At 63.2% G+C, this 25,489-nt stretch overlaps 2 protein-coding genes across 7 annotated transcripts in view; one reads left to right on the forward strand and one right to left on the reverse strand.

The window, feature by feature from the left end:
• Positions 1-3,553, forward strand: IRF7 (interferon regulatory factor 7). Of its 3 annotated transcripts, none has more exons than XM_045067057.1 (9): positions 1-567; positions 648-810; positions 902-1,121; positions 1,413-1,465; positions 1,560-1,767; positions 1,959-2,036; positions 2,308-2,592; positions 2,689-2,807; positions 2,897-3,553. In XM_045067057.1, the coding sequence occupies exons 1-9, from the start codon at positions 548-550 to the stop codon at positions 3,050-3,052; spliced, it is 1,302 nt and encodes a 433-aa protein (XP_044922992.1). In that variant the 5' UTR covers positions 1-547; the 3' UTR covers positions 3,053-3,553. The 3 variants fall into 3 exon arrangements, with proteins under 3 accessions (XP_044922992.1, XP_044922996.1, XP_044922988.1); XM_045067053.1 differs by having other exon boundaries at positions 2-567; positions 2,110-2,592; XM_045067061.1 differs by lacking the exons at positions 1,413-1,465; positions 1,560-1,767 and having other exon boundaries at positions 2,110-2,592.
• Positions 3,246-25,489, reverse strand: part of PHRF1 (PHD and ring finger domains 1) — a 27,586-nt gene continuing 5,342 nt past the window's right edge. For 2 of the 4 annotated variants that reach the window (XM_045067039.1, XM_045067043.1), the window contains 15 exons: positions 22,348-22,571; positions 20,185-20,268; positions 18,912-19,030; positions 15,449-15,546; positions 15,131-15,306; positions 14,408-14,537; positions 11,013-11,140; positions 9,803-9,984; positions 9,358-9,477; positions 8,830-8,984; positions 5,332-7,932; positions 4,909-5,066; positions 4,529-4,789; positions 4,320-4,448; positions 3,246-3,939 (listed from right to left, as the gene is read on the reverse strand). In XM_045067039.1, the coding sequence (XP_044922974.1) occupies positions 3,796-3,939; positions 4,320-4,448; positions 4,529-4,789; positions 4,909-5,066; positions 5,332-7,932; positions 8,830-8,984; positions 9,358-9,477; positions 9,803-9,984; positions 11,013-11,140; positions 14,408-14,537; positions 15,131-15,306; positions 15,449-15,546; positions 18,912-19,030; positions 20,185-20,268; positions 22,348-22,571 (4,709 nt within the window). In that variant the 3' untranslated portion in view covers positions 3,246-3,795. The remainder of the gene's footprint in view (positions 3,940-4,319; positions 4,449-4,528; positions 4,790-4,908; positions 5,067-5,331; positions 7,933-8,829; positions 8,985-9,357; positions 9,478-9,802; positions 9,985-11,012; positions 11,141-14,407; positions 14,538-15,130; positions 15,307-15,448; positions 15,547-18,911; positions 19,031-20,184; positions 20,269-22,347; positions 22,572-25,489) is intronic. The other 2 variants (XM_045067042.1, XM_045067040.1) reach the window with 2 other exon arrangements.

Raw genomic sequence — 25,489 nt, forward strand, 5'->3', positions numbered from 1 at the left:
GCCGCTCCGGGAGACCAGGCTTCCAGCCCCGGCGGCCCGGCGCGTGGGGAGGGTCCGGCGCCCGGAGTCGGGGCGGGACGGAGAGGGGGCGGTCGTCCCGCTGACGGGCCGCGGGTGGCGAGCGGCGAGCGGTCCCGGCTTCGGCTTAGGTTTCGCTTTCCCGGCGCGCGGTTTCGCTTTCCCGGCGCCCGGAGCGCGCCCCAGCCCGCGGCCGCCCCCGCGGTGTCTCCGAAGGGGGCCCCGACGGCGCCCTCCCGCCCAGGACTGGGCGCCGACTCCACGCCCGGGACCCCCGGCGCCCGCGCAGCCCCCCGGCAGCCCCGCGCTGTGCTCATCCCCGCGCCGCCGCCGCCCGGAGCCCGCACCTCGGCAACGTCGTGGCCCGCGGCCCTCCGCCGCGTCTGGGGTCCCCGCACGTGGAGCGCCTGCGCCGCACCGTCCGTGGGCACCCGCGAGCCACGCTTCCCGGCTGCGGCCGTGACCGCCCCTCCCGGCGGAGGCCCCCCGCGTCCCCCGCGTCCCCCGCGTCGGTCCCGCGCAGCGAGCGATGGCCGCGGCCGCTGACAGGTGAGCCCCCGTCCCACCCCGGCTGCGCGGCCACTCCGCCGGCCGCCCGCACCCTCACCCGCCGGCCGCCCCGCCCGCAGGAGGCCCCCGCGCCTGCTCTTCGGAGACTGGCTCCTGGGGGAGGTCAGCAGCGGCCGCTACGAGGGTCTGCGGTGGCTGGACGCGGCCCGCACGCGCTTCCGCGTGCCCTGGAAGCACTTCTCGCGGAAGGACCTGGGGGAGGCGGACTCCCGCATCTTCAAGGTGGGACCCCCAGCCCGGCTGGGTGGGAGGGCCGGCCCGGGGCCTGGCGCGCGCCCCCATGCTCGCTCACACCGTCGGTCCCTCCCCCCAGGCCTGGGCGGTGGCTCGCGGCAGGTGGCCGCCCAGCAGCAGCGAAGGCAGGGGCGGGGGTGACCAGCTGGCCCTGGAGGGCGCGCTCCGGGCCGTCTGGAAAACCAACTTCCGCTGTGCGCTGCACAGCACCCAGCGGTTCGTGATGCTGCAGGACAACTCAGGGGACCCCGCTGACCCGCACAAAGTGTACGCGCTCAGCTTCGAGCCTGCGGAGACAGGTGAGGAGCCGGGGGTGCGGCAGGACGTTTGGGGCAGAGATCGGGGCTGGGAGGGCACTGGGATTCTGCTCTCCGCTGGACACAGACCCCACGAGCAGAGCCGTGCTTTCCAGAAACTGGCCTCAGAGAGGCTGGTGCCAGGTTGTTGGGGGAGGGCAGGGAAAGCTGATTGGGACTGCTGGGATTAGTGGGGGGGGGGCAGCTCTGAGGGCCTACCCAGAGACACGTACCCAAGCGTCCCACTCCAGAGTCTCATCCCATACTGCCCTGATCTCAATTCTCTCTTGTAAGGTGCGGGCACTCAGCAGGGGGAGGTGGCCCTTGAAGACGCCCTGCCCTTGATGGTGAGCCTGTTCAGCCCTCCTTGTTTCCAGGTGGGGGCTGCCAGTCTTCCCTGGGGCTGGCGAGCTGCTGACGCCAGCCCCTCCTCCCCTGCAGGGTGAGCTCCCAGGGCCATGCCTGGCAGGAGACGCTGCTGAGAGGCCAGGGCTTGGACTGAGCCCTGAGCTCGGCGCCCCAAGCCCTCCTTTTGGCGCAGCCGACAGTGCTGGGGACCTCTTGCTCCAGGCTCTGGAGCAGAGCTGCCTGGAGGCCCACCTGCTGGAAGCTGCATGGGTGGGGGACCCGGTGCCCCCAGAGGCTCCCGGTGAGAGGCTGTGTCTGGTGGGGGCGCTCAGCCTTGCAGAGTTCCATTGGGGGGGGGCGAAGGCGGGAGGGCAGAGTCCAAGAGGAGAGGGAGCGGCTAGGGGTGTGGTGGGAGGGAGAACGCCCGTGGAGATGGAGGCGGCCACAGCCCCGCCTGTCTGGCTGCTCCCAACTGCGCATTTTCCTCCTCAGGCCTGGAGCTCCTAAACACGGAGCCTTCTCTGCCAAGGGCAGGACACACGGTCCCTGTGCACCAGGCGCAGGAGACAGGTGAGAGCCGGAGGGGTGTGTGCGGGAGTGAGGGCCTGGAGGGCCAGGTTTCAGCTTGGGCCTTCCTCCCCAGATGCAGGCCTGGCCCGGGTCCTGAAGCCCTGGCAGCCTCCACCAGAGGTGGAGCCTTGCCCCGGGGTGGCTGCTGAGCCTGGATCGCACCGAGAGCCCAGCCTGAGGGCCCTGGATGTGACCATCATGTACAAGGGCCGCACAGTGCTGCAGGAGGTGGTGTGGCGTCCAAGCTTCGTGTTCCTTTACGGATCCCCAGGCCCAGCCACCACAGCCACTGAGCCCCAGCACGTGGCCTTCCCGAGCCCGGCCGAGCTCCCTGACCAGAAGCAGATGCACTACACCGAGAAGCTGCTGCAGCACGTGGTCCCGGGACTGCAGCTGGAGCTCCGGGGCTGTAGGCTGTGGGCCCGGCGCCGGGGCAAATGCAAGGTCTACTGGGAGGTGGGAGGACCCCTGGGCTCGGCCAGCCCTTCCACACCCCCCCGCCTGCTGCAAAGGAACCAAGACACCCCCATCTTCGACTTCAGCACCTTCTTCCGAGGTCAGTGATGCAGCAGACTTGGGGCCGCGCCATCCCTGCCCGCGCCCGTCCTCCTGGCCCCCCCCCCACCCCGCTCACCGGAGCTCCCCCCTGCAGAGATGATGGAGTTCCGGGCTCGCCGGCGTCCGGGCTCCCCGCACTACACCATCTACCTGGGTTTCGGGCAGGACCTGTCAGCTGGGAGGCCCAAGGAGAAGAGCCTGGTGCTGGTGAAGGTGAGGCTTGGGGTTCCGGGAGGCAAGGCCGCACACAGCCCCTGTCTGTCCTGTCCTGTTTGTCTGTACTGATGACACCCTGCCCACAGCTGGAGCCGTGGCTGTGCCGGGCGCACCTGGAGTACGTGCAGAGAGAAGGGGTGTCCTCCCTGGACAGCAGCAGCCTTGGCCTCTGCCTGTCCAGCTCCAACAGCCTCTACGAGGACCTGGAGTGCTTCCTCATGGAGGTGCAGCAGCCTGCCTGAGGGCCGGCCCGTCTCCAAGCCAAGAAAAAGGCCTCAAGAGTCAGTGCTGGTGTCCTGTGCAGGGGTGGGCTCGGGCTCAGAAGGGGCAGCAGCCTTCCGGGAGCCCCCAACACCTACAGGCCCAGGACGCGAGGCGACCACCTTGCCCCGCCCGCCCTCCTCCGTCTTCACAATGAAAAAACAGGCCACACGCTTTAGAGCCAACAAACTCTACTCAGAGAATACAAAACGCCCCGGGGACAGGAGGCATCTGCCCCTGCAGGTGCTGGGGAGGGGCACCACGGAGGGTCGACTCTGTGCTGTGTGCAGCCCCCGCCCCGCCGGCTTCCAGACCCACCCACACCGCGCTCTGCTGGAGGGAGGCGGCGAACACGCGCATCACTTACAGAGCTAACAGAGGGCTGGGCACGGCCTTCCCTCCTTACTCCAGAGAATAAAATCAGGCCATTGGCGAGGGGTCAAGGAGCTCCTTCCACCCGCCAGGCCCCTCCTGATACCAAAGCCTTTGACTTTCAAGTACTGAGTCAATCAAGAAGTTTCTAAAGATAATCCATTTTTGATAAATTAGAACACAATGGAAACCGTGTATCTATAATATACATATAAAAAGGTCCAGTTTGAAACTGAGCAGGACAAGTGCGCAGGGCACGTGTGATCGCGGGAGCCCTGATACCGTAGTGCTGGCCGGCTGTCTTCCGAGGCCTCTGCTTCTGCCGTCCCCAGCGGGAGCGCCAGGGGCGGCCTCAGCTCTCGGGGCCCTGGGCGGGCGCCTCCTCCCCAGCCTCGGCCCTCCGGTGCCGGCGCATGTGTCGGTATTTGTCCACGTAGGCCCTCACCAGGTTACCCACTTTCACGGGGTTGATCTCCCCGCTCTTGCTGTGGCATATCTGGGGGCGTGGGGGGAGGGGCACACATGACCCAGATAGCCCTCCAGGGGGGACAGGCACCAAGCAAGACACATCCCCCTGCCAGGGCCGCCTCGCAGGCCTGCTGAGGGCCCAGCCCCTGGCCAGACACGCCACGTGTGGCCGTGGGCCCCAGATTTGGCCCCAACGCCCTGGGACCGAAAACCACCCTCAGGCTCTGGCTCCCCCACCTGCGGAAGCGGTGCGTCCGTACCTCCTGTCTCTCGCCCGCTGAGCAAGGGACGGGGGCGCCGTCCCGTCCCCTCACCAACACCCATGCTTCCTTTTCCCAAGCACCTGAGCTCCTGCCGCAGGAAGACAGAAGCGGCCTCGGGCCGTCGGCCCCTCCCGCACACACCCACCTTCTGCACAGCCTTGCGCAGGATGTCCTTGTACTCCTCCTTGGTCACCTCCCGCTTCTGGTAGAAGGGCTTGATGGCCAGCTTCACCTCCTCGACCGCCCGCTCCTGCACCTGCAGCTTCTTCATGTACTGGGGGCAAGCATGGGGGGTGACCACCCGGCCAGGGGCCGTGCCGCCAGCCCCGCCGTGGGCCGGGGACCCACACTTACCTCCTCATTCTTGGCCTTCTCCGCAGCAGGCCTGGGAGCCGCCGCCCTCTCCTCGGAGTTGCTGGTGCCACTGCTGTAGGCGGCCGGTTCGGAGACTGCGGGCAGGGCGGGGGGCCCCGGGGCCGGGCTCTGCGGGACCCCGCAGCTCGCCAGGGGAAGGCTCCCGTGCAGGATGTACTGCACCGCGGGCTGGCCGGCTGCTGTGTACGGCGGGAGACTCACAGGCAGAGCTGGGGCGGGAGGCAGGTTTGGGGTATAAACCTGGACAGAAACGCGCATGGTTCAGGGTAGCGCTCCCCACTGCCCCAGCAAGAGCCCCGCCACAGAGGGGAGTCCTCAGCCCCAGCCTGGCACCACGTTGCTCCAACCCAGGCACCTACCTGAGAGGGCTCCGCTTCAGGGAAGCCGGACTCTGGAAGCGCGTAACCGGCGGGAGGGGGCTCAGAGAAGGGTGCCTGCTGGAACCCCATCGAGGGGCCCATGTCTTCTGTTTCCCAGACCCCTTCCCGGGGCTTCTGGGGCCTGTGGAGCGGCATCCCTGAGGGCCAACACAGGGGAGGGTGGGTGCTCTTGGCCACCCTGGGCCAGAAGCGGCTTCCCAGCTGGAGAACTCCAGAAAGGCATCCCAGCAGAAGGACCACAGCCTAGGCTGCAACCACCTCCCTACCTTGTGGTCTATGCTACCCCAGGGACCAAAGAGATCCATGTGCCCCCCCACCACTGCCAAACACACAGCCCAAGGGCCACCACCCCGTGCTGCCCCGAGTCATGCCCGTGAGCGCCCACAGAAGTGTCCTACTCACGCAGGCCTGGGTCCGCGGCGGGGGCACCACTCTGCGCCTCCTGCAGGTTCCATGTGACTCTCTTCACCAGCGCTTTAGCCCGTAGGAGGGGGGGCTGGGGGGGGCCTTCCTCCTTCCCCACGGGCACCGCGCCCACAGCCCGGCTTCCCAGGGCGCCGGCCACCACGGCGGCCCCAGTGGCCTCCTGCTGGAGCCCGGGCCTCTCTTCAGGGCCCTGTGCCCGGGGCGGGGCCTGGGCGGTGTCTTCACCGTGGATGGATGACACCTCCCGGCGGATGACTGCCACGGCCAGGCTGGTGTCCTGCTGGTGCCCGCCGGCCGGCGGGATGGAGGGAGTGGGGGGGAGGTCCAGCTCTGGGGAGGAGTCTGTGCTCTCAGGGGAGGGCGGGGAGCTCATGTCATCCAGCTGCATGAAGAAGGCTTCGCTTGAGAAATCCTCAAAGATGTGTCCTGCCTCGACAGAGTCACCGTAATCCAGGTCCTCGGGCGGATGGCCCGCCGGGGCCTCTGGAGCCACCTTGTGGGTTTCGGCCCCAGCTGGGGAGGCGTCTGCTCCTGCCGGGGCCAGCGGCCTGGCTGGCAGCTCCTGGTCAGGCTTCTGCTCCTCCTGGAGAACAGGCGCCAACTTCCTCTCTGGAGAGCGAGGCCTTGGTCGCCTCTCATGGGAGCGAGGACGCTGGTGCTCCCGGGACCTGTGCTCTGTGCTCGGCGACCTCGGTGACCTGGATCTACGCTTCCTCCTCTCGTGGGAGCCCCACCGGGTTCGGGGCCGCTCCCGGCTCCTCTCTCGAGGGCTCCTCTCCCTTGGGTGCCGGTGCCTCCGGGCTCTCTCTAGGCTGCTGGGGGGAGAGCACTCCCGCCCCCGAGACCTGGACCCTGACCGCCTCCGCTTCCTCCTCCTGCTCTCCCTGCGTTCGTGGGAGGAGCTGCCGGGGCTGCCCGAGCGGGACCTGGATCTCCGCCGGCCGTGACCCCGGGAGTCCGTCTTCCTCCTGCGCTCATCCTTTGTCTTCTTCCGCTTGGCTCGCTCGTGGCTGCTGGAGTGGTCGCTAGAAGACCTCCGGCCCCGGGACTTGGTCTGCTGCCTCCTGGGGTGGTCATCCCCTACTGGGGGCGACACAGACCGTGAGCTCCTGTCCCCAGAGCGGGAACCCGAGCGGGAGCCCGAGCGGGTCCTCCTGTGCTCCCTGGATGTGGCTCGCTTCCTCTTGGCTTTCTTCCCGCCACGGGAGCTGGACGTGGAGCGGGAGCATGACGGGGACCTCAGCTCCACGATCCTGTGGGTGGTCATCTGTGGTGCATCAGGGCTGGGTGGGGCCTCCGGCTCGGCTACAGTCACGCACGTCACCATCCGCTCCTCGGAGCCAAAGAAGGTACTGCAGGGCAGCTGGCCCTTGTCCTCCCATGGCTCCGGCGGGGAGGGCCTCTGTGCCCGGGAGGCTGAGCCCTGATCCTCGCCCAGCCCCTCGCGCAGCCCCTCGCACTCCAGGTCGGAGGTCCCCTCGGCAGCCCCCTCGCCCCGGAGCTCCAGCCCGCTGGAGGAGGGCCCCCGAGGGGGCTCGGGCTCCGTCCCCAAGACCGTCTCCACGGTGTAAGAGGTGACACAGCGCACAGTCTGCAACATTGGGGCCTTCGGGCTGTTGATGGAGATGGTGCGTGTGATCTCAGACGGCAGGAGGCCAGAGCCCAGGCGCTCGGGGCTGCTGCCGGCAGAACTGGAGTCGGAGCCTGTGGGGTCAAAGGGGTCGTAGATCTCGCTCTTGAGCTGTTTGGTCTTCCTGATGGAGAACAGGGGCGACGGAGCCTCCTTCCTCTGCACCTTGTTGTCGACCGGCCGAAACGTGTTACAAAAGCCGGGATTGGAGAGTCTGCCGGAATGTGCTGTGTTCCCGGGAATATTGATCCTGAAGCTCTCAAAGGTCGAGCTGACCCCCTTCCCCTTCGAGGGTCCCAGTGAGGCGGGGGACTGGGAGCCGCCCCCGGAGTGCGGGCCAGGGTCCTGTGGGCCCCTGTGGCTTGGCTCTCCCTCAGCTCTGGCACCATGGCCGGGCTGCCCAGGGCCCTCCCTGCCCGTGAGCCGGCTGATGCAGGAGCTGGGGATCTCGGCGCGCTGCTCGCTGGCGGGCGCCGCGTCCGTCTGTCCGCCGCCGCCGCCCTCCCTTCTGACCTTTGGTATCCGTGGTAGCTCAGAGATGTCGGGCCTCCTGGGAGCTGGCTTCAGGGCCTGGCCCAGCAACGCACCGGCGGGCGGCAGGTGACAGCAGCTACTGGGGGTCTTGGAGGACGCGGAGCTGGGAAGCAGAGCGCGTCGGCTGTCACTGTCCCATCGAGTGTCGTCCCTTTGCTTTAAGCCAGGCCCGCGCACGCCTGACAGGTTCTGAGTCTGACCAGACAGAGGGGTCACAGACGGGTCCAGTCTCACAGTCGCCCCAGTCCTGAGGGCAGGGACACGGGAGGGCGCTGGCCCGCCACGACAGCTCAGCCCCGCGCCCTGTGGCCCACTTCCCGAGTGCGGCGCTCGGGGCTGAAGGCAGGCCCTGGGCCCACGGTGCTCGGCGCCTTGGGATGAGCCGCCTGTGCTCCGAGGGAAGGAAACAGGTGCTGGAAGACAAGAGGTGAGCGGCCGTCAGTCCCCGCCGCCTGCTCCTCCAGCGCGAGCAGTGCGTCACCTGGCCCAGATCACAACGGCCTTCCCCTAAAAGCTGTGCTTTTAACTGCCTATTCCCCGGGCGCCTGGGGGGGCTCAAAGTGTCTCCCTTTGGCTCAGATCACGATCTCGGCCTCCTGCGACCGAGCCGTGTGTCGGGCTGGGGAGCCGGCTTCTCCCTCTCCCTCTGCCCCCCAACTCCCTGGCCTGCTCTCTGGAATCATGAATAAAACCTTTTAAAAAGTCACAATAAATAGATAAATAAAGGCCAGTTCCCCCTTCACCCCTGAGACCTCGGTGCACCTGGAGGTCTGGGCCAGTGCTCAGGTCTCACGTGCCACCAGAGATACTTCCTCATGGGTCTCATGGGTGTGCTCTGCACCCATGGAAAGTGTCCCTGCCAGTTACAGAGGCTTGTCATGGCAGGTAGGCGTGTGCGCCTGGGACAGGAAAGGTACAGCCAGCCCCATCCTCCATGGCTGGGGACCCCAACCCCAAAAACCTCCCAGGCCCGGCTACGTGGGGGCGGGATCTACAGGGGCTGGCTCTGTGGCTGTGGGAATGCACAGCAGCCACGTTACGACCACAGAGAGTCTGTGGGCTGGTCCAGAAACCCCATCATCACCTCGACTCTCAGCCTGTGAACTCTTTCAGAAAGGCAGGTAGAGTTAACGGAGAAGAAATGAGAAAACCGTGCCCCTTCAACGTCCATTCTGAGCAGAGAATGCGTTTTAGTTCAACTGTCTCCTTTACCACTGGCTCAGAGAAGAGCCAGGGGCGCATTCCCAGAGGTCAAGGCAGAGAGCGCGCCCGCACGGGCGCAGATGGGCTCCGCGTGGCAGCCACCTCACCTGCACTCTTGGCGCTGAGGGAGCCGTCCCGGTGGATGACGATGTCCGCCCCATTCATCATCAGCAGGCTCTGGCCCGACAGGATGCTCCCCACCAGGTCTGGGACAGGAGCCTCGTCCACCTCCGGCTCAGGCGCCGCGGCAGGAACACTCCTCCTGCAGGTACCGACTCGCAGCTGCCTCCCTGTGCCCAAGACCCTCACGCCAGGCGGGAGCCCCAGCCCCCCAGCACCCTGCAAGCGGGCAGCATTGCACACAGCCAGCAGCCCCCAAAAAGAAAAGCAGCCTGTTCGGAGGTGAGATCATCTGACGCTTCTGACCCCAAATGCCCCCAACAGTCCTGCGGCAGGGAGGGTGTGCAGTGGCGGCCTCAAGCTCCCATGGCTCCTCGCCCCCACCACACACCCAGACAGACTGCGGCACTTCCTCCCAGGCCAGGTGGAGCGCCAGCCCCTGTGGAGCCCCAGCCCCTGTGGAGCCCCGTGGTCTGGGCCGCCCCCCAGGACCATGGCCCCCTGCCCGCACACACCTGGAGAGCCCCACGGCCACGGGCCTGGCTACGGGCCGGTGAGAACGCAGCGCTGACTGGGACAGGACCCGCCTCTTGGCACTCAACGGGGAAGCAGGGTTTGCAGACGGCTCTTCACTGCTGGAGAGAGCACGCGGGCCGAAGGGATGCTGACCCCACACCATCGGAGGCCCAGGGAGACCCTAGGCCCCTCCTCGATGGCATATGCGGCAGCACTCGTGCCCCAAGTGGCACACGGGCCCCCTGGAGGGGCTTTGTGCCAGCAACAGCTCGCTGGGGCGGGTGTGCAAGCTGGACCTTCTCTGCTCGAGCAGAGGCGGGTGTAGGGCGCTCTGTCACACGCCGTGACTCTGAGGAGGGGCCCGCAATCGCCACCGTCGCTGTTCAAACACAACGTCCGAGGCCACTGCCCACAAGGAAAGGAGGGAGGTCGCCCTGCCCTTACCTGTCAAAGGGGTCCAGCTCATAGGGGTCTCCAAAGAGCGACAGGGAGGCCACGCCGATGTCCGCACGCATCAGCCCCAGAGAGGGGTCTGCCGGCTTGTGCACAGACGGGATGCAGGCTCCACGGGCCGGACCCCGGAGGCCCAGTGTCCGTGCGATGCGGGAGCGAGCTGTGGCTTCATTCTGAACCGAAGTCACAAAAGGCAAGGAATGGTAAGCCAGATGGGAGCTGAAGGGCTTCGTGTGTGTTAACAGCGTTTAGAGATTTTATTCCGACAGATTTAACGAGCGCATCTCAACACCCCCAACCTAACACACTGCAAAACTGCCCGCAGAAGCTGGGCACAGCTGGTGCACCGTGCCGCGGGGGCGTCGACCCTGCACACCTGGGACCCTCCCATTGCAGGGTGGGGGGTCCGACCCTGCACACACACTGCCAAGCAGCACGACAGGCTGTCCAGGTGACGGCTGCCTACACACCTGAGGAGCAGTGCTGGGGGACCTGCATCCCCACCCGGCAGGTATGCCACCAACCCTCCAGGACTTTCACATCGGCGGACCACCAGAGCAGCTGCTCGCTCTCATTGAAACGGAAGTGTAGGCTCTGTAAGTGTGCGCTCTACGCACTCAGGCCATCAGGCAACGACAAAGGTCCAGGTGTTAAGTTCACGTTCAGTAGCAACAAACACCTGCACGACGGCCACAACTGGGCTCGAACGTTTCATGTTAACGCGCTCCCAGCGCGGCAGGGAGGACGACCCTTCAGAGCTGGGACGCGTGACACAGGCGGCACACACAAGGAAGGGCCAGCCCTGAAGCCTGGGGGGTAAGAGAACCAGAGCATGGGGAACGGCGGGCAGCATTCCTCTCTCAACTCCCCCACAGCTCCCACCGGGCTCCCGGGCGCCAGGTGACCCTCCGCCTGCCTCCCGGACAAGCTGCTGGCCACGGCCACGCGGCCTCCAGACCCGCTGCGCTGCCCAGGGCCCAGCCCTGGGGTGTCAGGAGTCCCACGCAAGCCCTCGGGATGTCCAAAGGGTCCTGGGCAATCTCTTGTCTCAGCCCCATCTTTAATGTGCGCTGTGGAAATGTTCATTTTTATTGGTGGATCTCTAAGCAAATAGAGAAAAAGGGAGCTTTTTCTGCGCGACCCGCCACCTAGCCGCACGAAGGAACTGACGGCACACGGGGGCGCTACCGTCCGAGGCTACCTTTGACTTTTTCCCTTTTCTCTTCCTCACGCGACCCTGGCGCTTCTTAGATCTCGTCCCGGAGCTTCTGCTCTTCACAGACGACCTGGACTGCGTTTTCCTTCTTCCCGACACTTTCCTCCGTCTTCCTACAAAAAGCACACTGAGAGTCTATGCTCCCCTCCGTGCCCCGAGCCCCCCGGCCCTGCCCTGGGTGTCCCCCCTCAAGGACGCACTCTGCGCCCCCAGGACCTGGCACGAAGACAGTCACGTGCAGAAACAGGCCGTAGCGTCACCAGCATTTCCGCGAGGAGGAGCGAGGAGGCGCGGCGGCGGTGCAGAGCCACCTGCCAGGCCGGATTTTAAACCAGGGACTGTCCCACATCATTTGTCACACAGCAGAATGAAAGGAAAAGCCAAGCTACCAGCCCTGATGACACAGAGCGAAATGAAATGAGGAGCCCCAGGTACGCAGCCACCGGCTGTGACCCTGAGGCTGCTCCCGACGGACTGGGGTGTGGGGCACTGGCCTCACAGCTCCTGCAGCCCGTCCTCGAGACCAAACTGCCCACACTCTGCGCTTCGGCCCTGGTCCGGCTCAGGGACGCTACCATGGGCTCAAGAAAAACCCTCATTCCAGGATGCCCCAGCAGCCCCTGGAACCCGGTGGGGGCTTCAGCCTGGAAGGAGCAGCCTCTGCAGGGTCGGAGCAATGGGCCCTGGCGAAGTCTGCGGGGAATAACGCTCGCCACGGCCTTCGTGCAAGCTCTGGGCCCTCACAGCCCTGCCCAAACTCCACCTAGCAAGTGACTAGCAAGCGAGCTTCTGCGACGCAAACCCGGGCCTGGGGAAGGACTGGGATCCCACCCCACAGCGGGGAGGCCTCTCCCTGCCTCGGTGAGCCCAGCGGGGCCCACCTGCGCCCTCCGCCCGGCCGCTTGCAAACACAAATCCAGTCGGACGACAGTTTTGGGTGAAGCCGGGTGAAGGCGGGGGGACCCTGTGGCTCCGCTCCTGGCCGCCACAGCAGGAGGGGCGCCCCGGCCCCCCAGTTGCCCCCAGAGTCAGGAGCTCCCAGAGCCACTCACCGGGCGCGGCTGACAGTGTAGCACGGATCTTGCCAGGCTCTGGATTCAAATAAACTAGGTTTTAAAATTCTATCACATTTATGACACAATTAGAACCTTCAACCCTGAGACTATCTCACGGCGTTAAGGAGCCACTACTTGTCTTCTCAGGGGTCACAAGGATACTGTGCTTCAGCTCAAAGGAAAAAAGACTGCGTCTCTCAGAAACACATTAGAAAATACCTCCAGGGAAGAGGCCGATGACAAGAAAGAAAGATCTGCTTCGAGACCACACGGAAGGGAGCAGGTGAGGGGGACAAGTGAGGTCGAGGCCGGGCGATGCGGTGGCTGAGTGAGGACTCGCTACGCCCTTCTCCCTCTGCCTCCAAAGCTTTGACAGAAGTCTGCAGAAGCGAAAAACTCACTAACAAAACCAAAACAAAACGAAACAAAACAGGAAACCAAAAAAGAACCCAAAACCAAGGTGCCTGGGTGGCTCAGTGGGTTAAGCCGCTGCCTTCGGCTCAGGTCATGATCCCAGGGTCCTGGGATCGAGCCCCGCATCGGGCTCTCTGCTCAGTGGGGAGCCTGCTTCCTCCTCTCTCTCTGCCTGCTTGTGATCTGTCAAATAAATAAATAAAATCTTTAAAAAAAAAAAAAGAACCCCAAACCAAAGAAAAACTACCAGGCAAAAGGGAGCAAGCCAGACGCAACCAACGACAGAAGAACTGTTCTCCGCTGCATGAGCACAGGGGACGGGGGTGTGGCCTGTCCTCGGTAGGGTGCGCGCTGGGGACCAAAGCAAACACCTCCAGTCCTGCCTCGTGCACCAGTGCTGGCAAGACCTGAGCTGTTCTGAGGCTGTTCTCTGGGCAAGGAGACGGGTGAGCAGGGGCACCAGCGAGCACTGAACTGCCACGTTTCTGACACAAACACCTGAAGATGCAGATGACACGCTACGAAACCCCATAACCTTCGTTCAGTCACGTCACGAACGGCACGACCTTAGCATGGATTTCCCAGCTCTGTCCACTAGAAAGGGCTGGAAGGGAAGGCCCACCCTGGTGGAGAACACACGCACAGAGCGCGGTCGCACGGCGGGGAGGCCCACAAGTGCAGGCTGCCCACCCCCACACCTCCGCAAGCCACAGAGCCAGACAGTACTCGGGTCTCTGCCCCAAAAGTGGGGAACGCAGGGCACGGGAGGGCGTGTCACATACCCCGCGGGCACAGCGACGACAAACGCCGACCATCCCCAGGACTGCAGGAGGGGGGTGCGTGTGCTGCTGTCGGGTACGGAGCCACAGAACCCTAACTGCATCTTCCCCCCGTGAGCCCCCCGTCTCCTTCCCCAGGAGAAACCGGGCACCTGCCGGCAAGCCACGAGGACATTCAGAACACTCGCAGCAGCTCTGTCCCATCAGCCCAAGCAGAACACAAGCCAGGCGACCGGCCTCAGGAAACCCGTCGACAGACTACGGCATGTTCAGGGGACGCTGACCCTCCGCAACAGAACCTCTTTCACCACGGGCTCCGAGAGCACCATGCCACGCCACGTGACAAGCCACTGTGCGCTCGGGAGGACCTCACGGACGTCTGAAAACGGGCAAAGCTAGTGTCCAGGGCGAAGGGCACCCGCTGGGAAGGGAAGGGCCGGGTGGGGCCACAATGGCCCCGCTGTCCAACCTGGATCAGTGCCTCAGATCATGACCCACCGAGTAAGCCAGTCTGCTGACAACCGACAGGGAGAAGCAGAGCTCCCCACCGGAGCCCATGCCTGCTAAGGGTCAGAGCTTGAGCCGGACCCTGGAAGCCACCCGTCGCACTCTGCGGGCAGGGCCGGTGTGGGGTCGGGTGGGTACTGCCCACGAGAACCCCAGGGCTTCTTCCCGGGAGGTGCCTACTGACACCAGGCAAAGACAGGACTTACCGGGACAGAATCAGCAGAACGAACACAGAAAAAGACAAGAAGCCCCTGAATTAATCAGTTCAATGGCTCCCACAGAGAAAGGCCCAGAAGCAGGGGCTTCCTGGTGTACCGCTGCATCCGGGGGGAAGCGAGACGGTTCTGCCACCAAGGCCTACAGAGTGCTTCCCAAACAACTGGGGGCGGCCGAGTCGCCGGATGCGTGTGCAGGAGGCCTGCGGTGGATGGTCAGAAGGCCTGGGCGGACCCCACCAGCCCGGCCCACGGAGTGTCTGTGCCGTACTTCTGTGATGTGAAAACACCAGCGTGCAGAACGTGACGCGGCTCTGCGGGTGAAGCTCGTGGGAGGCGAGCACGTGGCCGGCTGCTGCCCAGGGACACACACGCGCGGCCCGCAGCGGAGCCACCACTCCCGGGCTTACCTACTCTCCTCCTGCGCTTGGCGGCGGCTCGGGGCGTCACGGGGCGCTGGTACACAGCAGAGCTCAGACCCGCAGCGACAGCCTCGATGGTCTCGTCCAGCAGAGAAGACACGAGGTGCCGTGGGACATGCTACACGGCAAGGACGGCGCCGTCAGCAGGGCGCCCGCCCATGGGCTTCTCACGCAGGCCCCGTGCCCTGAGGAGGACTCCGGGCAGGACCCCAGCAGGGGCGGCACCACCTGGGAGCCCCTGAGGGACCCAGTGCCAGCCCCACCAAACCGACCACGGAAGCCGGGCGCCCCCGGCCCGCCAGTAACAGACCGAGCGGGGGCGCCCTTCTTGCTTCCGACAGACGCCGCGCGCTCCCACGGGCAGGCCGGGGCCGGGGAGGGCCTCCTGAGACGCGAGTCGGGGTGACAAGGAGCCGACTGTGCGGGCTGCCAGCCACAGCGGGGGCCCAGGGAGATGGGGCGCGAGGCGGACACAGGAGGGAGGGAGGCAGGACTGCAGGCATCTGTGACGGGGCGCTGGGGCAGTCGCCTCCGCCAGGTCCTCTCACCCGACTCCCTGAGCAGCCAGACAGCAGAGAAGAGCCCCCCCTCCACTCCACCCCCGGGCCAGGGCTGTCCGTGGCTGGTGTTCCCACAGGGCCCTGCACCCCGAGGGGCTGAGTTGGGCACGGCTCCACGGCGGGACCGGCAGCCTCAACCGTGGGCGCCCACCTGAATCCTCCTGGCGGTGGAGATCCGGTTCCGGTTCACAGTCGCTCGGACCCTCTCGCTCTGCCGCGTCCTGGCAATAGCACGGGTCCTCCCCGCGTGGGGCCGAAGTCGGCTAGTGGTGGGCACCACGTCAGCCAAGAGCAGGGAGACCTCCTCCTCACTCACAGGACCCGCATCTGGGAAGAAGGTGCATCCTGGACTGATGTGTGTCTGCCATGGCCTTGGCCTGGCAGGGGGCATCTCCCCGGGGTCCTGGGCTGCCCTGACAGAAAACCCTACAAGTTCTCCCAGAAGGTGAGGGGGAGGCGGCACCTATACCTGCCGCGGGAGCAGCTCCAGGCGCAGCACATTCCGGACAGAACCACTCATCCACTGGCACCTCCTGGAGAGGAGGGTCCAGACACTCCATGTGGTACCTACAGGAACGAGGAGCAGACGGGGCTTTAGCACCACTGTCACGATCCCGGGAGCCACCACCATCATCCTGATGTGTCCCAAGACTGCCATGCCCCCGCTGTAGACTGAATTGTGACTCCCAGTCCCCATGTCGAAGCGCTAATACCCAAAGTCGCTGCATTTGGACATGGGGTCTCGGGAGTGGTGAGGTTACCTGAGATCATAAGGGAGGGGCCCTGACCCACGGACCGGGTCCTTGGGAGAGAGAGGGACCCAGTGCTTCCTCTCCCCACCGGAGAAAGGGCCTTGAGCGCACAGCGAGGTGCTGCGGGCAGCTTCCACCTGGAGCATCTCGCCGAGCTGAGCTTGGGGACGCGATGCAGGCCGGCCCGGTCAGAGGTCCACATGCATCGGATGGGAGACACGAGGCTCCCTATCTTCCTGCATCCTTCCCTGGGGCACGCTGGCTATCTCCGCCCTCCAAAGGGGGCTCAGCGGCTCCGGAATCCTCCACAGGAGGTGTACTGCGTGGAAGGATGGGCGCAGGTGGCCTCGTGATGGAGGGCAGTTCTATCCCGTGGGGGGCGTGCGGCCAACCATGGCCGGTATCCTGCACCTGCCTGCACCTGGAGCCTCACTTCTGGCTGGTTATGGGACCTCAGCTTGTCCTTCCCCGCCCCACGGTCACTCGGCAGCCCCAAGAGTTTCAAATGTTGGCACCACATCCTTCACAACCCAGTCCGAGGAGCCAAGGGAGAAAGGCAGGTTCTGTGTGCTGAGAGCAAAGAGAAACGGGGCCCAAGCCCAGTCTCCCAGTGGCTTCGACCCAGTCTTCAATGAAAGCAGCTTGGGAAGATTCACTTCACCGCTGGCATGGGCTGCCCATGCCAGCCTCTCCACCTTCACGCCAAGACCCCAGACAGCCCTGAGCCAGATGGACACCCAAATGGAGTCCCCACTAAGTCCCTGAAGACCCGAGCTCAGATCCTGAGCAGCTGAAGGACCACCTGCTGGTCACGGGGTTGGGGGGGGGGGATGTGAGGACCCAGGGAGCCAGGCTGGGGGAGGACTTCACAAAAGGGCCACAGGGACAGGAGTGGGGGCTGGGAGGCCCCTCCTGGAAGGCAACCTGGCCAGTCCAGGCCAGCATCAAGTCCTGGGGAGCACCCCAACACCCCAAGTAGATCCCAGCCTCAGAAGATCCTTCTGAGAGCTCCGTGGTCACAAGATGAGAATTAGGAATTGCGCAGCTTCTCACAAAGCGCTCCAAGGACCCGACACGGCTCACTCCACGTGTTCCTCAGGCCAAGGTCCAGGGCCTCGAGGGGAGGCCACTGCTGTGTGACAGGTGCCCGGCCCGGCCAGCCTGTGTCCTGCGCAGTCCGTGCATAGGCAAGACTGGCTGGGGACTCACAGAGGGAGGGTCACAGAGCAGCCACCTGGACAGGGGCACAGCTCTATCCCCAATTCCCCGCACAGCGGGGTAGACCAGGCACCCAGAGCTGGCCTCCTGCCTGCAAGGACCACAGTGACGTCCTCAGTGGCGTCTCTGGTGACTCAATGCCTTTCCGTTCAACTGCAAGTTTCAAAAAAATCAGGGATAATCTGTACTTCACTTCCAGTAATAGTGCAGGATCTGTCACACACATTTGTGTATCGACAGCCTTGTGACTCTACTTCCAACGTAACGGAGTCATTTCGGGAAAAGACGAGCGACAACGACAAGACGCGGCAGGCGGCGGGTAAGAGCGGCGTGGGGGCGCCTGGAGGCACGAGACCCCTATGCGCTTAACGTTTTAGATTCACCAGGATTTTTACGTACTTGAGCTTTCTTACCTGCTAAATAATTCAAGCACGGAAAATACAAACATCCATACGTTAAATTCACAAACATACTTTATAAGAATAAAAAAGTTAACAAAGCTGTGAAAAGTCCTTACAAGCCTCTGTCCAGTGTCTAAGATTACACAGAGACCCCGGCGCAAAGCACTGAGGCCATGGGCCCAATTCAGAAGCGGCAGGGCACGAGCCGCCCGTGAGCAAACGTTCGAACGGCCTCACCCGGGCTCTCCGGCCGCTGCGGAGGGGCAGAAGGCACCGGAGTCTGGCATCCGGCTGGGGGGCCCTGGGCTACAAGAGCAGAGGCCAGTGGCCAGGACCACGGACAGCCCTTCCCACCCCAGATGGCCTCTCCTATAGCACCCGGTTGCTCCAGGCCCCAAATGGCCACAAACACGGGGCAGGACCGGTTTTGCATGGAAAGCGAGCTCTGAGAGCGAAGCTGCCTGCTCAGACCACGCTTCCTCAGCTTCCCGCCCGTACTCAGGCAAGACTGTACACGAGGCACAGGGGATGGCAGAGCAGGGACTGGTCTCGGGGGTTTGCAGGACGCCGAAGGCACCCCCTTCTATCCCCCAGACTCACAGCGACCAAGGAGCAGGGGGCAGTCAGACACACCTGCCCCCGGCCCCCCAGCTGGAGCACCCTGAGTGGAGCACTCACACGGCACGCACGCCGGCAGCCCCTCGTGGAAGGGCACACGGGCAGAGCGTGCCAGCCGCGAGGGCGGCCCCAGAGAGGGAGGCCCCAGAAGGTGTCTCAGGGAGGTCCATGCACAGCGCGCATCAGCTGTCTGGCCGGCGCGGGAGGCGCAGGGCAGGGTCAGAGCCCGGGCCAGCCTGCAGTGGAACAAAGCGAGCGCCTCCAGGGCCAGCTCTGAGTCCCCAGGGCTCGAGACTTCCTCCTGCTGCTTCTCAGCCCAATCCTGAAAAGGGCTACCTGCAGCCCAAGAGGAAGTTCCAGACCTGCCAGCCCCGTGGGATTCTCTCATTACCGCCTGTGCCCCGAGACGCTGCCGCAGCCCCGTCACCACAAGCTTACAGACTGATCTGCGGACGTCCAGTGGCAGCCCCTGGGGGAGTCCCTGAGAAGAGGAACCACGATGGAAGGAGGCTGGGCAAAGGCTCCCAGGAGCCAGGGCCTGCTGGACACAGGGCTCACCTGACCTCATAAAAGGCGGGGTCCCACACAAGTCCTTTGTCTGGGCCCCCGGGGCTGCTGACCGGCCCCAAAGACCCCAGCTTTTCTGTCTTGATGTGTTACATGCATCTCTGTAAGGAGCCTCACGATATTTGGAAGGAACAGGCCGAGAGTATAAACGGCAGGGAACGGAGGAGCCCGGGAGGTCTGCCGGCTACCAACCGGCGGCCTGGGATTCAGGTGCTCCCGACACAGCGGGCTTGGCCTCGGCGACCGCAACCGCAACTGAGGGGAGGAAGCCCAGAACACAGGGCTTCCTGTGGCACTTCCCAGCCGTAAGGGACTAGGGACAGCAGAAGGGGCTCAGGGCCCTTCGGAGCCACCACGAGGAGGGCCCCAGGCTCACCCGGCGTCACAGCCGTCACAGAGGAGCAGACGGTCCTCCCGGTCACTCCTGCCGCACACCTCACAGAAGGTTGGGTCTTCTTCCTCATCCTCTCCGGCTCTGGCATTCTCCACTGGAATCTGTGAGCAGGAGAGCACTGCTGGACACACGGCAGGTACAGCCCAAACTGTGAAGCAGACCGCGCAGCCTCTCCCTGCCGGTGGTGGGGAGGGGCCGCAGAGCGGAGGGAGCCGGCAGCCACAAGCCAGGACACTGGCACTGGAGCACGAGGAGGGAGCAGGACAGAAGCAGCAGGCCTTTCCTCTGGTGAGAATGACTGTACGACCCGGCAAAGACAGGGAGACACAGATGCCAAGGACACGGTCCTCACATGGGCCGCGGCACTGGGACAGTCCCAGCCCCATGTGGGGCCGGCCCTCAACATGCAGGCTCAGAGATGTGGTCCTCGGAGCTTCCGTCATCCGAGCCTTCACATGTGCGAGGTCTGGGGACACAGTCCCCTCAGATGGGACACCACCTCTGCACCCCACCTGTCTCCCCACGCCACAGGGCACAGCCTCTGCCTCTCCTCCTCCTGTCACACACACACACGGCTTTTTCTCCAGAGCCGGGCAGGTGACTCCCACACCGTGGCTCCTGGACCTTCTCGAGCCGGGCTCGCTCATGGGCTGCCAGGACCTCTCTGCACACCCAGCAAGGGCTCAGGGTCCAGTCTGGGTAAACGGAGGCTGCCCACCCGACGTGGGAGGCGCTCCCGGGTGGAGGAGAACAGAGCGCCTGGGCCAGGGCCAGAACCGCAGCTGCCTCCTGCAGCACAAACCAGAGCCCAGCAAGGGCCCGAGTGCCCGCACACCTCGGGCTCCAAGACGAAACGGCAGGCCTACCGCCAGGAGCTCCGCGTGCCTCTACAGAGCACACACCTAAGAGCAAAGGAGAACCTCTGAGCTGCCCAGTGCCGTCGGCCGTGTGGGCGCCCCGCGTCGGCCGCGGCGCAAGAGAAGCAGGGAGGCGGAGGGAAGGCAGGTGGGCGTGGGGCAGAGGACGCCTGAGAAACGGCCACTGTCTGCGTCACCCAGAACCAGCGGCCAAGGCAGCTCCTCCATCAACCGGCGTCGCCCCTACAGGCTGCAGAGGGCCCGCAGTGGCTCCCTGAAAAGCACTTGGCCAACACGATCCCTTCAGGAAACCGACGGGCCCTGCAAGCACGTTCTCCCCTCACACAGGGACCGACGTAAGACGGCGCGGGGGGCTCGACCGCTGCACCTCTGCTTACCTTCTTCAGGATTTTACCACCGAACCGGGCTCGAATACAAATACACTTAAACACAGTTCGATCGACTGGACAGGAATTGGCATTCTGTAAGAGATAAAAGTTGTGTCAGGATCCCGCAGGATCATTTTCTCCATTCAAAATGAAGAATTCCCTCAGGGGTCAAAACCTCACTATAACCTGATCATCCAACCTTCACTTAACACCAGCCCAAGAGGTACAGGGGCTCCTGTCCTGCCCCGTCTTGGGTCTGACCCTCAGGGACTCCTGTGGTGTGTCTCGTGGTGGAACCTGGCTCCCGGCAGGCCTCGCTTAAGTCCTCCCGGCGGCCCCGACTCGGGGTGAGGAGCCCTTCCCTGTCCTGACAGGGGCCCTGCATCTTCTTCCGACGGCTTCAGAACACGGCTCGCTCGCTTCCGATCTTGAATCCAGGGGATGCTGTGTGCGCGCCGCAAGCCGGGCCCGCCTTCCTTCCGTCTCACACACACGTACCGAGCCCCTCTCTCCCTCGTGCGAGACGCTGCCTGCTGCCCACCATGTGTGGCAGGACCTGCAGGTCCCCACCACGCTCCCGGGGCCTGGTCTCCATCCCGGGGCAAGTCCGGTGCACTCACTGCCGTTTCATAAATCTCAATAGCCGGGAGGGGCTTCTCCCTTTCTTGAAAGAACCGGCAAGTCTTGGTATTTTCCTGCTATTTTCCGTCCCTCCTCTCCACACTTCACAATGCTTTGAGGGCCCAGGAGGCCCCGGGGTCGCCATGGCCATCTCTTGGAGCTGGCACTTCCCTCCAGAAAGTGCTTTCTTCATTCAGACTCAATGGTCTTAGAAAAGGTCTTCACAGGTCTCACGTGTCTTCCGATGACTCGCTTCTGAGTAGGACTTTTCGTCTGTTTATCCTGTGCTCAGCCATTCGCTGCGCTTCATGTTCTGACAGTTCTGGAAAACGTCTGTCGACAAACTTACTTGTGACGAGAACCTTTTCCTACATGACACTTCTACCTGTATTTTCTCCTCCTGCTAATCCAGTATGATACCAACTAGAAAACCAGCACCTTGTCAGGCTCCTCAGTTTATAAGGCTTTGGTTGCGAAAAAAATTTAACCCTTCATCTAACCTGTGCCATCAGGTCCAGCCCCACAGGACAGGAAGCCCTGGAACGACACAGTGCGGCAGCAGACAGGTGAGGTGGCCTCAAGGCAGCACAAACATGGCCAAGGTCCAAACTCCTGAGCTGTCTGGAAACACGGGAAGCAGGACTGGAGCGGTGGGGTCACTGTTAACCTCGCGAGGGAGGTGGAGGCATGGAGATCCACTACACACAGCATCCGTGTGGGTCGAGTTCCAGGCTGCCCAGAGGAGGACAGATGGCTCCTGAAGGCAGGGACGGGCGGGGGTGGGGGCGCTCATCACTTCTCCTGTCCTCTTCTTCATCTTCAGGGTTTTTCACAGTAAGTAGTTTAAAAAGTCGGAAGAGGGTTACTGCTGCTCAAGTTCACCATCGGGCTGGGGGGGGGGGTTGCGCACCTGGGGGGCTCAGTCAGTGACACCTCTGCCTTCGGCTCAGGTCACAATCTCAGGGTCCTGGGATCGAGCCCTGCATCGGGCTCCCTGCTCAGCAGAGGGCCTGTCCCTGTCCTCCCAACCTGTGCTCTCTTTCACTATCTCTTTTCTCAAATAAAATCTTCTAAAAATTAAAGTTCATCACACAATATACGGTTTCTGATACGTTCCCTTTATCTGTCTTCCGGTGGGCTCCCTGTCCTGCTGGTTGTCATGACTCGGTGCCGAGCTCCGTCCCACGCTCTGTCTGTGAGGTCACGACATACCGGGCTGCCTCTGCCAGCCACAGACTGCCCGGAGTCATTCGGGATTCCCGCACACAGGTCCCCACGGGGCACTGACCCAGAAGTAACGTTTCTCTCTCCCGCCTCCTCATCCCATGCCCCACGGGCACAACACCCCACACTGAGCTCTCCTGGAAACCCCAAGAGTCAGGAGCACACCAACCAAAGTGAAGAGCACGCAAGGAACCAATGCTACGGCCTCCGTGTCTACCGCGGAACAGAGCGCGCCACGGGCAAGAGGCCGGCGACTGCAGGGTCACTCGTAAATGGAGACAGGTCATCCTGAAGGAAGGACGGACCCCAGAGAAGCTGCCTCCTCACCTTGGACCATTCGACGATACAATCCAGGCAGAAATAATGGGCACAGTTCTCCGGGGTCCCCACAGCCTGGTCCCTGAAAGTATTGAGACAAATCGGGCAGCTCTCGGAATCATCGTCAGAACTGAATGCGCCACTGGCTTCCAACTTCCCCTGAGCGTCCACCACAGCCACCAAGGCCTCCGCGCCCTCTCCTCTTCCTCCTTCTTCTTCAGAGTCTTCTGAACCTTGAAAAAGGAGAAATGTGACTTTGCGAGCTGGAGCCCCGGAAGCAAACAGGCCACAGCGGCATGCAGGAAGGCACGTTTCTAAATCCTGTACTCAGGGGACAGACACCTTTCTGACGCCCTGCCCGACAGGCCCACCCCTGGGCACCTCACTGAGGTGGCTTCCGAGCTAAGAGGATGGGGTGCAGCTGAGCGGCCATCCCGGCTCCACAAGCCCCTCCCTTGCTGCGGAAGCCGAACACTCCCCATCAGGGCAGCTGCCAGGGGCCCGCCCCCGTCGGACAACGGCCCCTGCAGAGCACAGCAGCCTCCAGAGAGGGCCACACACCCCCAAAACCCTCCCCCAAACACGGTCTTAACAAACCATCTGCCTCCACACGAGACCTTCCTTACAGGTCTATTGCTTTTTCTTTGGGGATGTAGGGGCCATGGATTCCTAACTGGACAATATGGCAGTTCTGATCAATTTCTGAGAGGTTCTGGGGCTGGATCCGGACCAGCAACAAAGGGAGACACTGTCAGTTCAACACAGCGGTCAGCGTATGCAAACTCCACGAGAGGTTCAAGTTCACCTGTGCGGCAGGAGCATCCTCACAGGGCCCAGGACACAGCCACATCCAATCCCTTCCAGGGCAGACAGAGCCCGTGGCTCCCCTACAGGCCTGCTGCAGCGTGGCCGAGGAAGTACTCTTTTCCCAAACAGGTGCATCCTTTAAAAGCCATTTTCCCCGGATGGTTGCAGAGAAAGAAGTCAGAGCGATATGCGCCTGCAGGCGTGGAAGCAAGCAAGCAGCTCTGTGACCTGCCTGCCGGTCAAGGGAGTGGCCTCCAGGAGCAGAGGACAGTCCCCTGCCGACAGCCAGCCAGAGGTCACGACTTCAGCCCTACCCTCTCAAGGCTCTGAATTCTGCCAACAAGCAGTGCCCTTGGAGGAGGAACCTGAGCCTCCGGTGGGCCCTGTAGCCTCGTGACCCCCGATGCTGGCGAGTGAGACCTGGGCAAAGGACCAGCAACGCACACCGGGACTGCTGACCCTGGAAACACTGAGGTCACGAGCACACTGTTCTGAGCTGCTGGTTACACAGCACGAAAATAATACCTAATGAAACTGGTATGCAAAAGTTTTGAAAAGGGCACGGGGGAAGCTGCTCGAGAGTGGGCTTCTCTCAGCTTTCCTGCTTTGCTAAGGGCAGAGCGAGCACAAGGGGGTTCAGTCCAGGCGGTCAGATTCTCCCTATGGAATTCCGAAAGGCAAAAGAATTGGCCATCTCAGGGCCGCGAGGCCCTGCGCAGCATCTGGAGTGCGACGGCAATGAGGGACGGCGACCAGCAAGGACGGGAGCCGTAAAGACCCACAGGGTGTGCGGGGACCTGAGCCGTCTACCTCCGTGCGCCCCTCCGCAGGGGCTGCCGACGATGGTCCTGCCTCACTAGGGGATCAGTGAGGAAGGTACGGACGAACACAGGGTCCCCAAGAAGGGCACGGTCCATGCCGGAGCCAGAGATGGGGGTGCCCGGAGGCTGCAGCCTGAGCAGGCCACTGTCACTGCCACTCCCTCGTCCGTCACAGCTCCCTGTGGAGTGGTGTGCGCTCGGCCTGGAGGCTGGGGGTCAGGCCACAGATCCGAGGCCAACGTTCTCAGTTTTTGTGGTAAGACTTTTCTAATACATTTTTTTAAAGATATATATTTTTTTCTTTTTTTTTTTTGACAGACAAGGGAGTACTAGTAGGCAGAGAGGCAGGAAGAGAGAGAGAGGGGACAGCAGGCTCCCCGCCAAAGCAGAGACCCCGATGTGGGACTCAATCTCAGGACCCGAGATCATGACCTAAGCCAAAATCAAGAGTCCAACACTCGACTGAGCCACCCAGATGGCCCTTTCAAGTAGCTGACACCTGAAGTTGGAAAGGCAGCAGCTGCTCTCGCGCTAGCCGTTTACAAGATGAATGCTACGGCAAGAAAAGCAGCAAGCAGAAAGAGCTGCTCTGGGACGGGCCAGGCCTGCAGGATACAGGAAATGCCCCTTAGGAGATTCCCCTTCTCAAGGTCTGACTGCACTTCCCGGAACCTGCTCAGGATAGGCCGCCGCCTGTTAGCAAGGCTGGTGCCGAAGGAGCCAAGGGCACTCCCGTAAGCAGACGGGCCTGTGAGCCACGAGCAGGGCTCAGGCACTCCCTCCATGCAGCGCCTCCCCACCTGCAGGCCTGGCACCCGCATCCCCCTCCCTCCTGGGCACTCGGCTCTGTGCCACCTGTCCGTTTCCAGCAGCACTCGGTCCGCTACCGCCAGCCCCTGCCTCCTGTCTTCACAACACAGCTTAGACGGGCCTCTCTGGAAGCTTCTCCTCTCCACTCTAGGCCCACAGAACCCCTCTTCTGGCGATGCCCCATGTACCTACTCTTGCCATGGACTACCCTTGTTATAACCACTTCTTTCCATCACTGTCTTTGCTGCTAAGTGTTGAGCTCAGGAACAGCAGGTCAGCGGGCTTCTGCACTCCCTCCGGGCCCCACCCAGATTCTCTGGCATCCAGCAGGCCCTCAAACCTTTGCTGGAGGGACGAACCTCCTGCCTTCAGCTCTGCCAATGCCAAGAGACTGTGCCTGAGACCTGCTGCAGGTCAGCCCAACGCCACACGTCAATCGTGGGGGACAATCAGAAGAACTCTATTCGTGACCTGCAAACTCAGGACATACTTTCAGGTCCCTGTGTGCAGCATCCGAAATCCAACTGTGGACGAGTAAGTCACCAACACGCACAAAGTTGCAAACTCACATCCGCTCATGCTGCTGCAACCCTGTTCCTTCAGGAGCCCGTTACCTTTCTGTAACATTCTAACACTGCCAACTGCAAGAGCCCAGAGAGACCATGATCTGCAGATGGTACTTGCTTTAGGACCATGCCTCTCTCCCGACTTGA

The sequence above is a fragment of the Mustela putorius genome, unplaced genomic scaffold, assembly GCF_011764305.1.
Source record: "Mustela putorius furo isolate JIRA1106 unplaced genomic scaffold, ASM1176430v1.1 tig00000127_pilon_pilon_pilon, whole genome shotgun sequence".
Taxonomy (NCBI): Eukaryota; Metazoa; Chordata; class Mammalia; order Carnivora; family Mustelidae; genus Mustela; species Mustela putorius.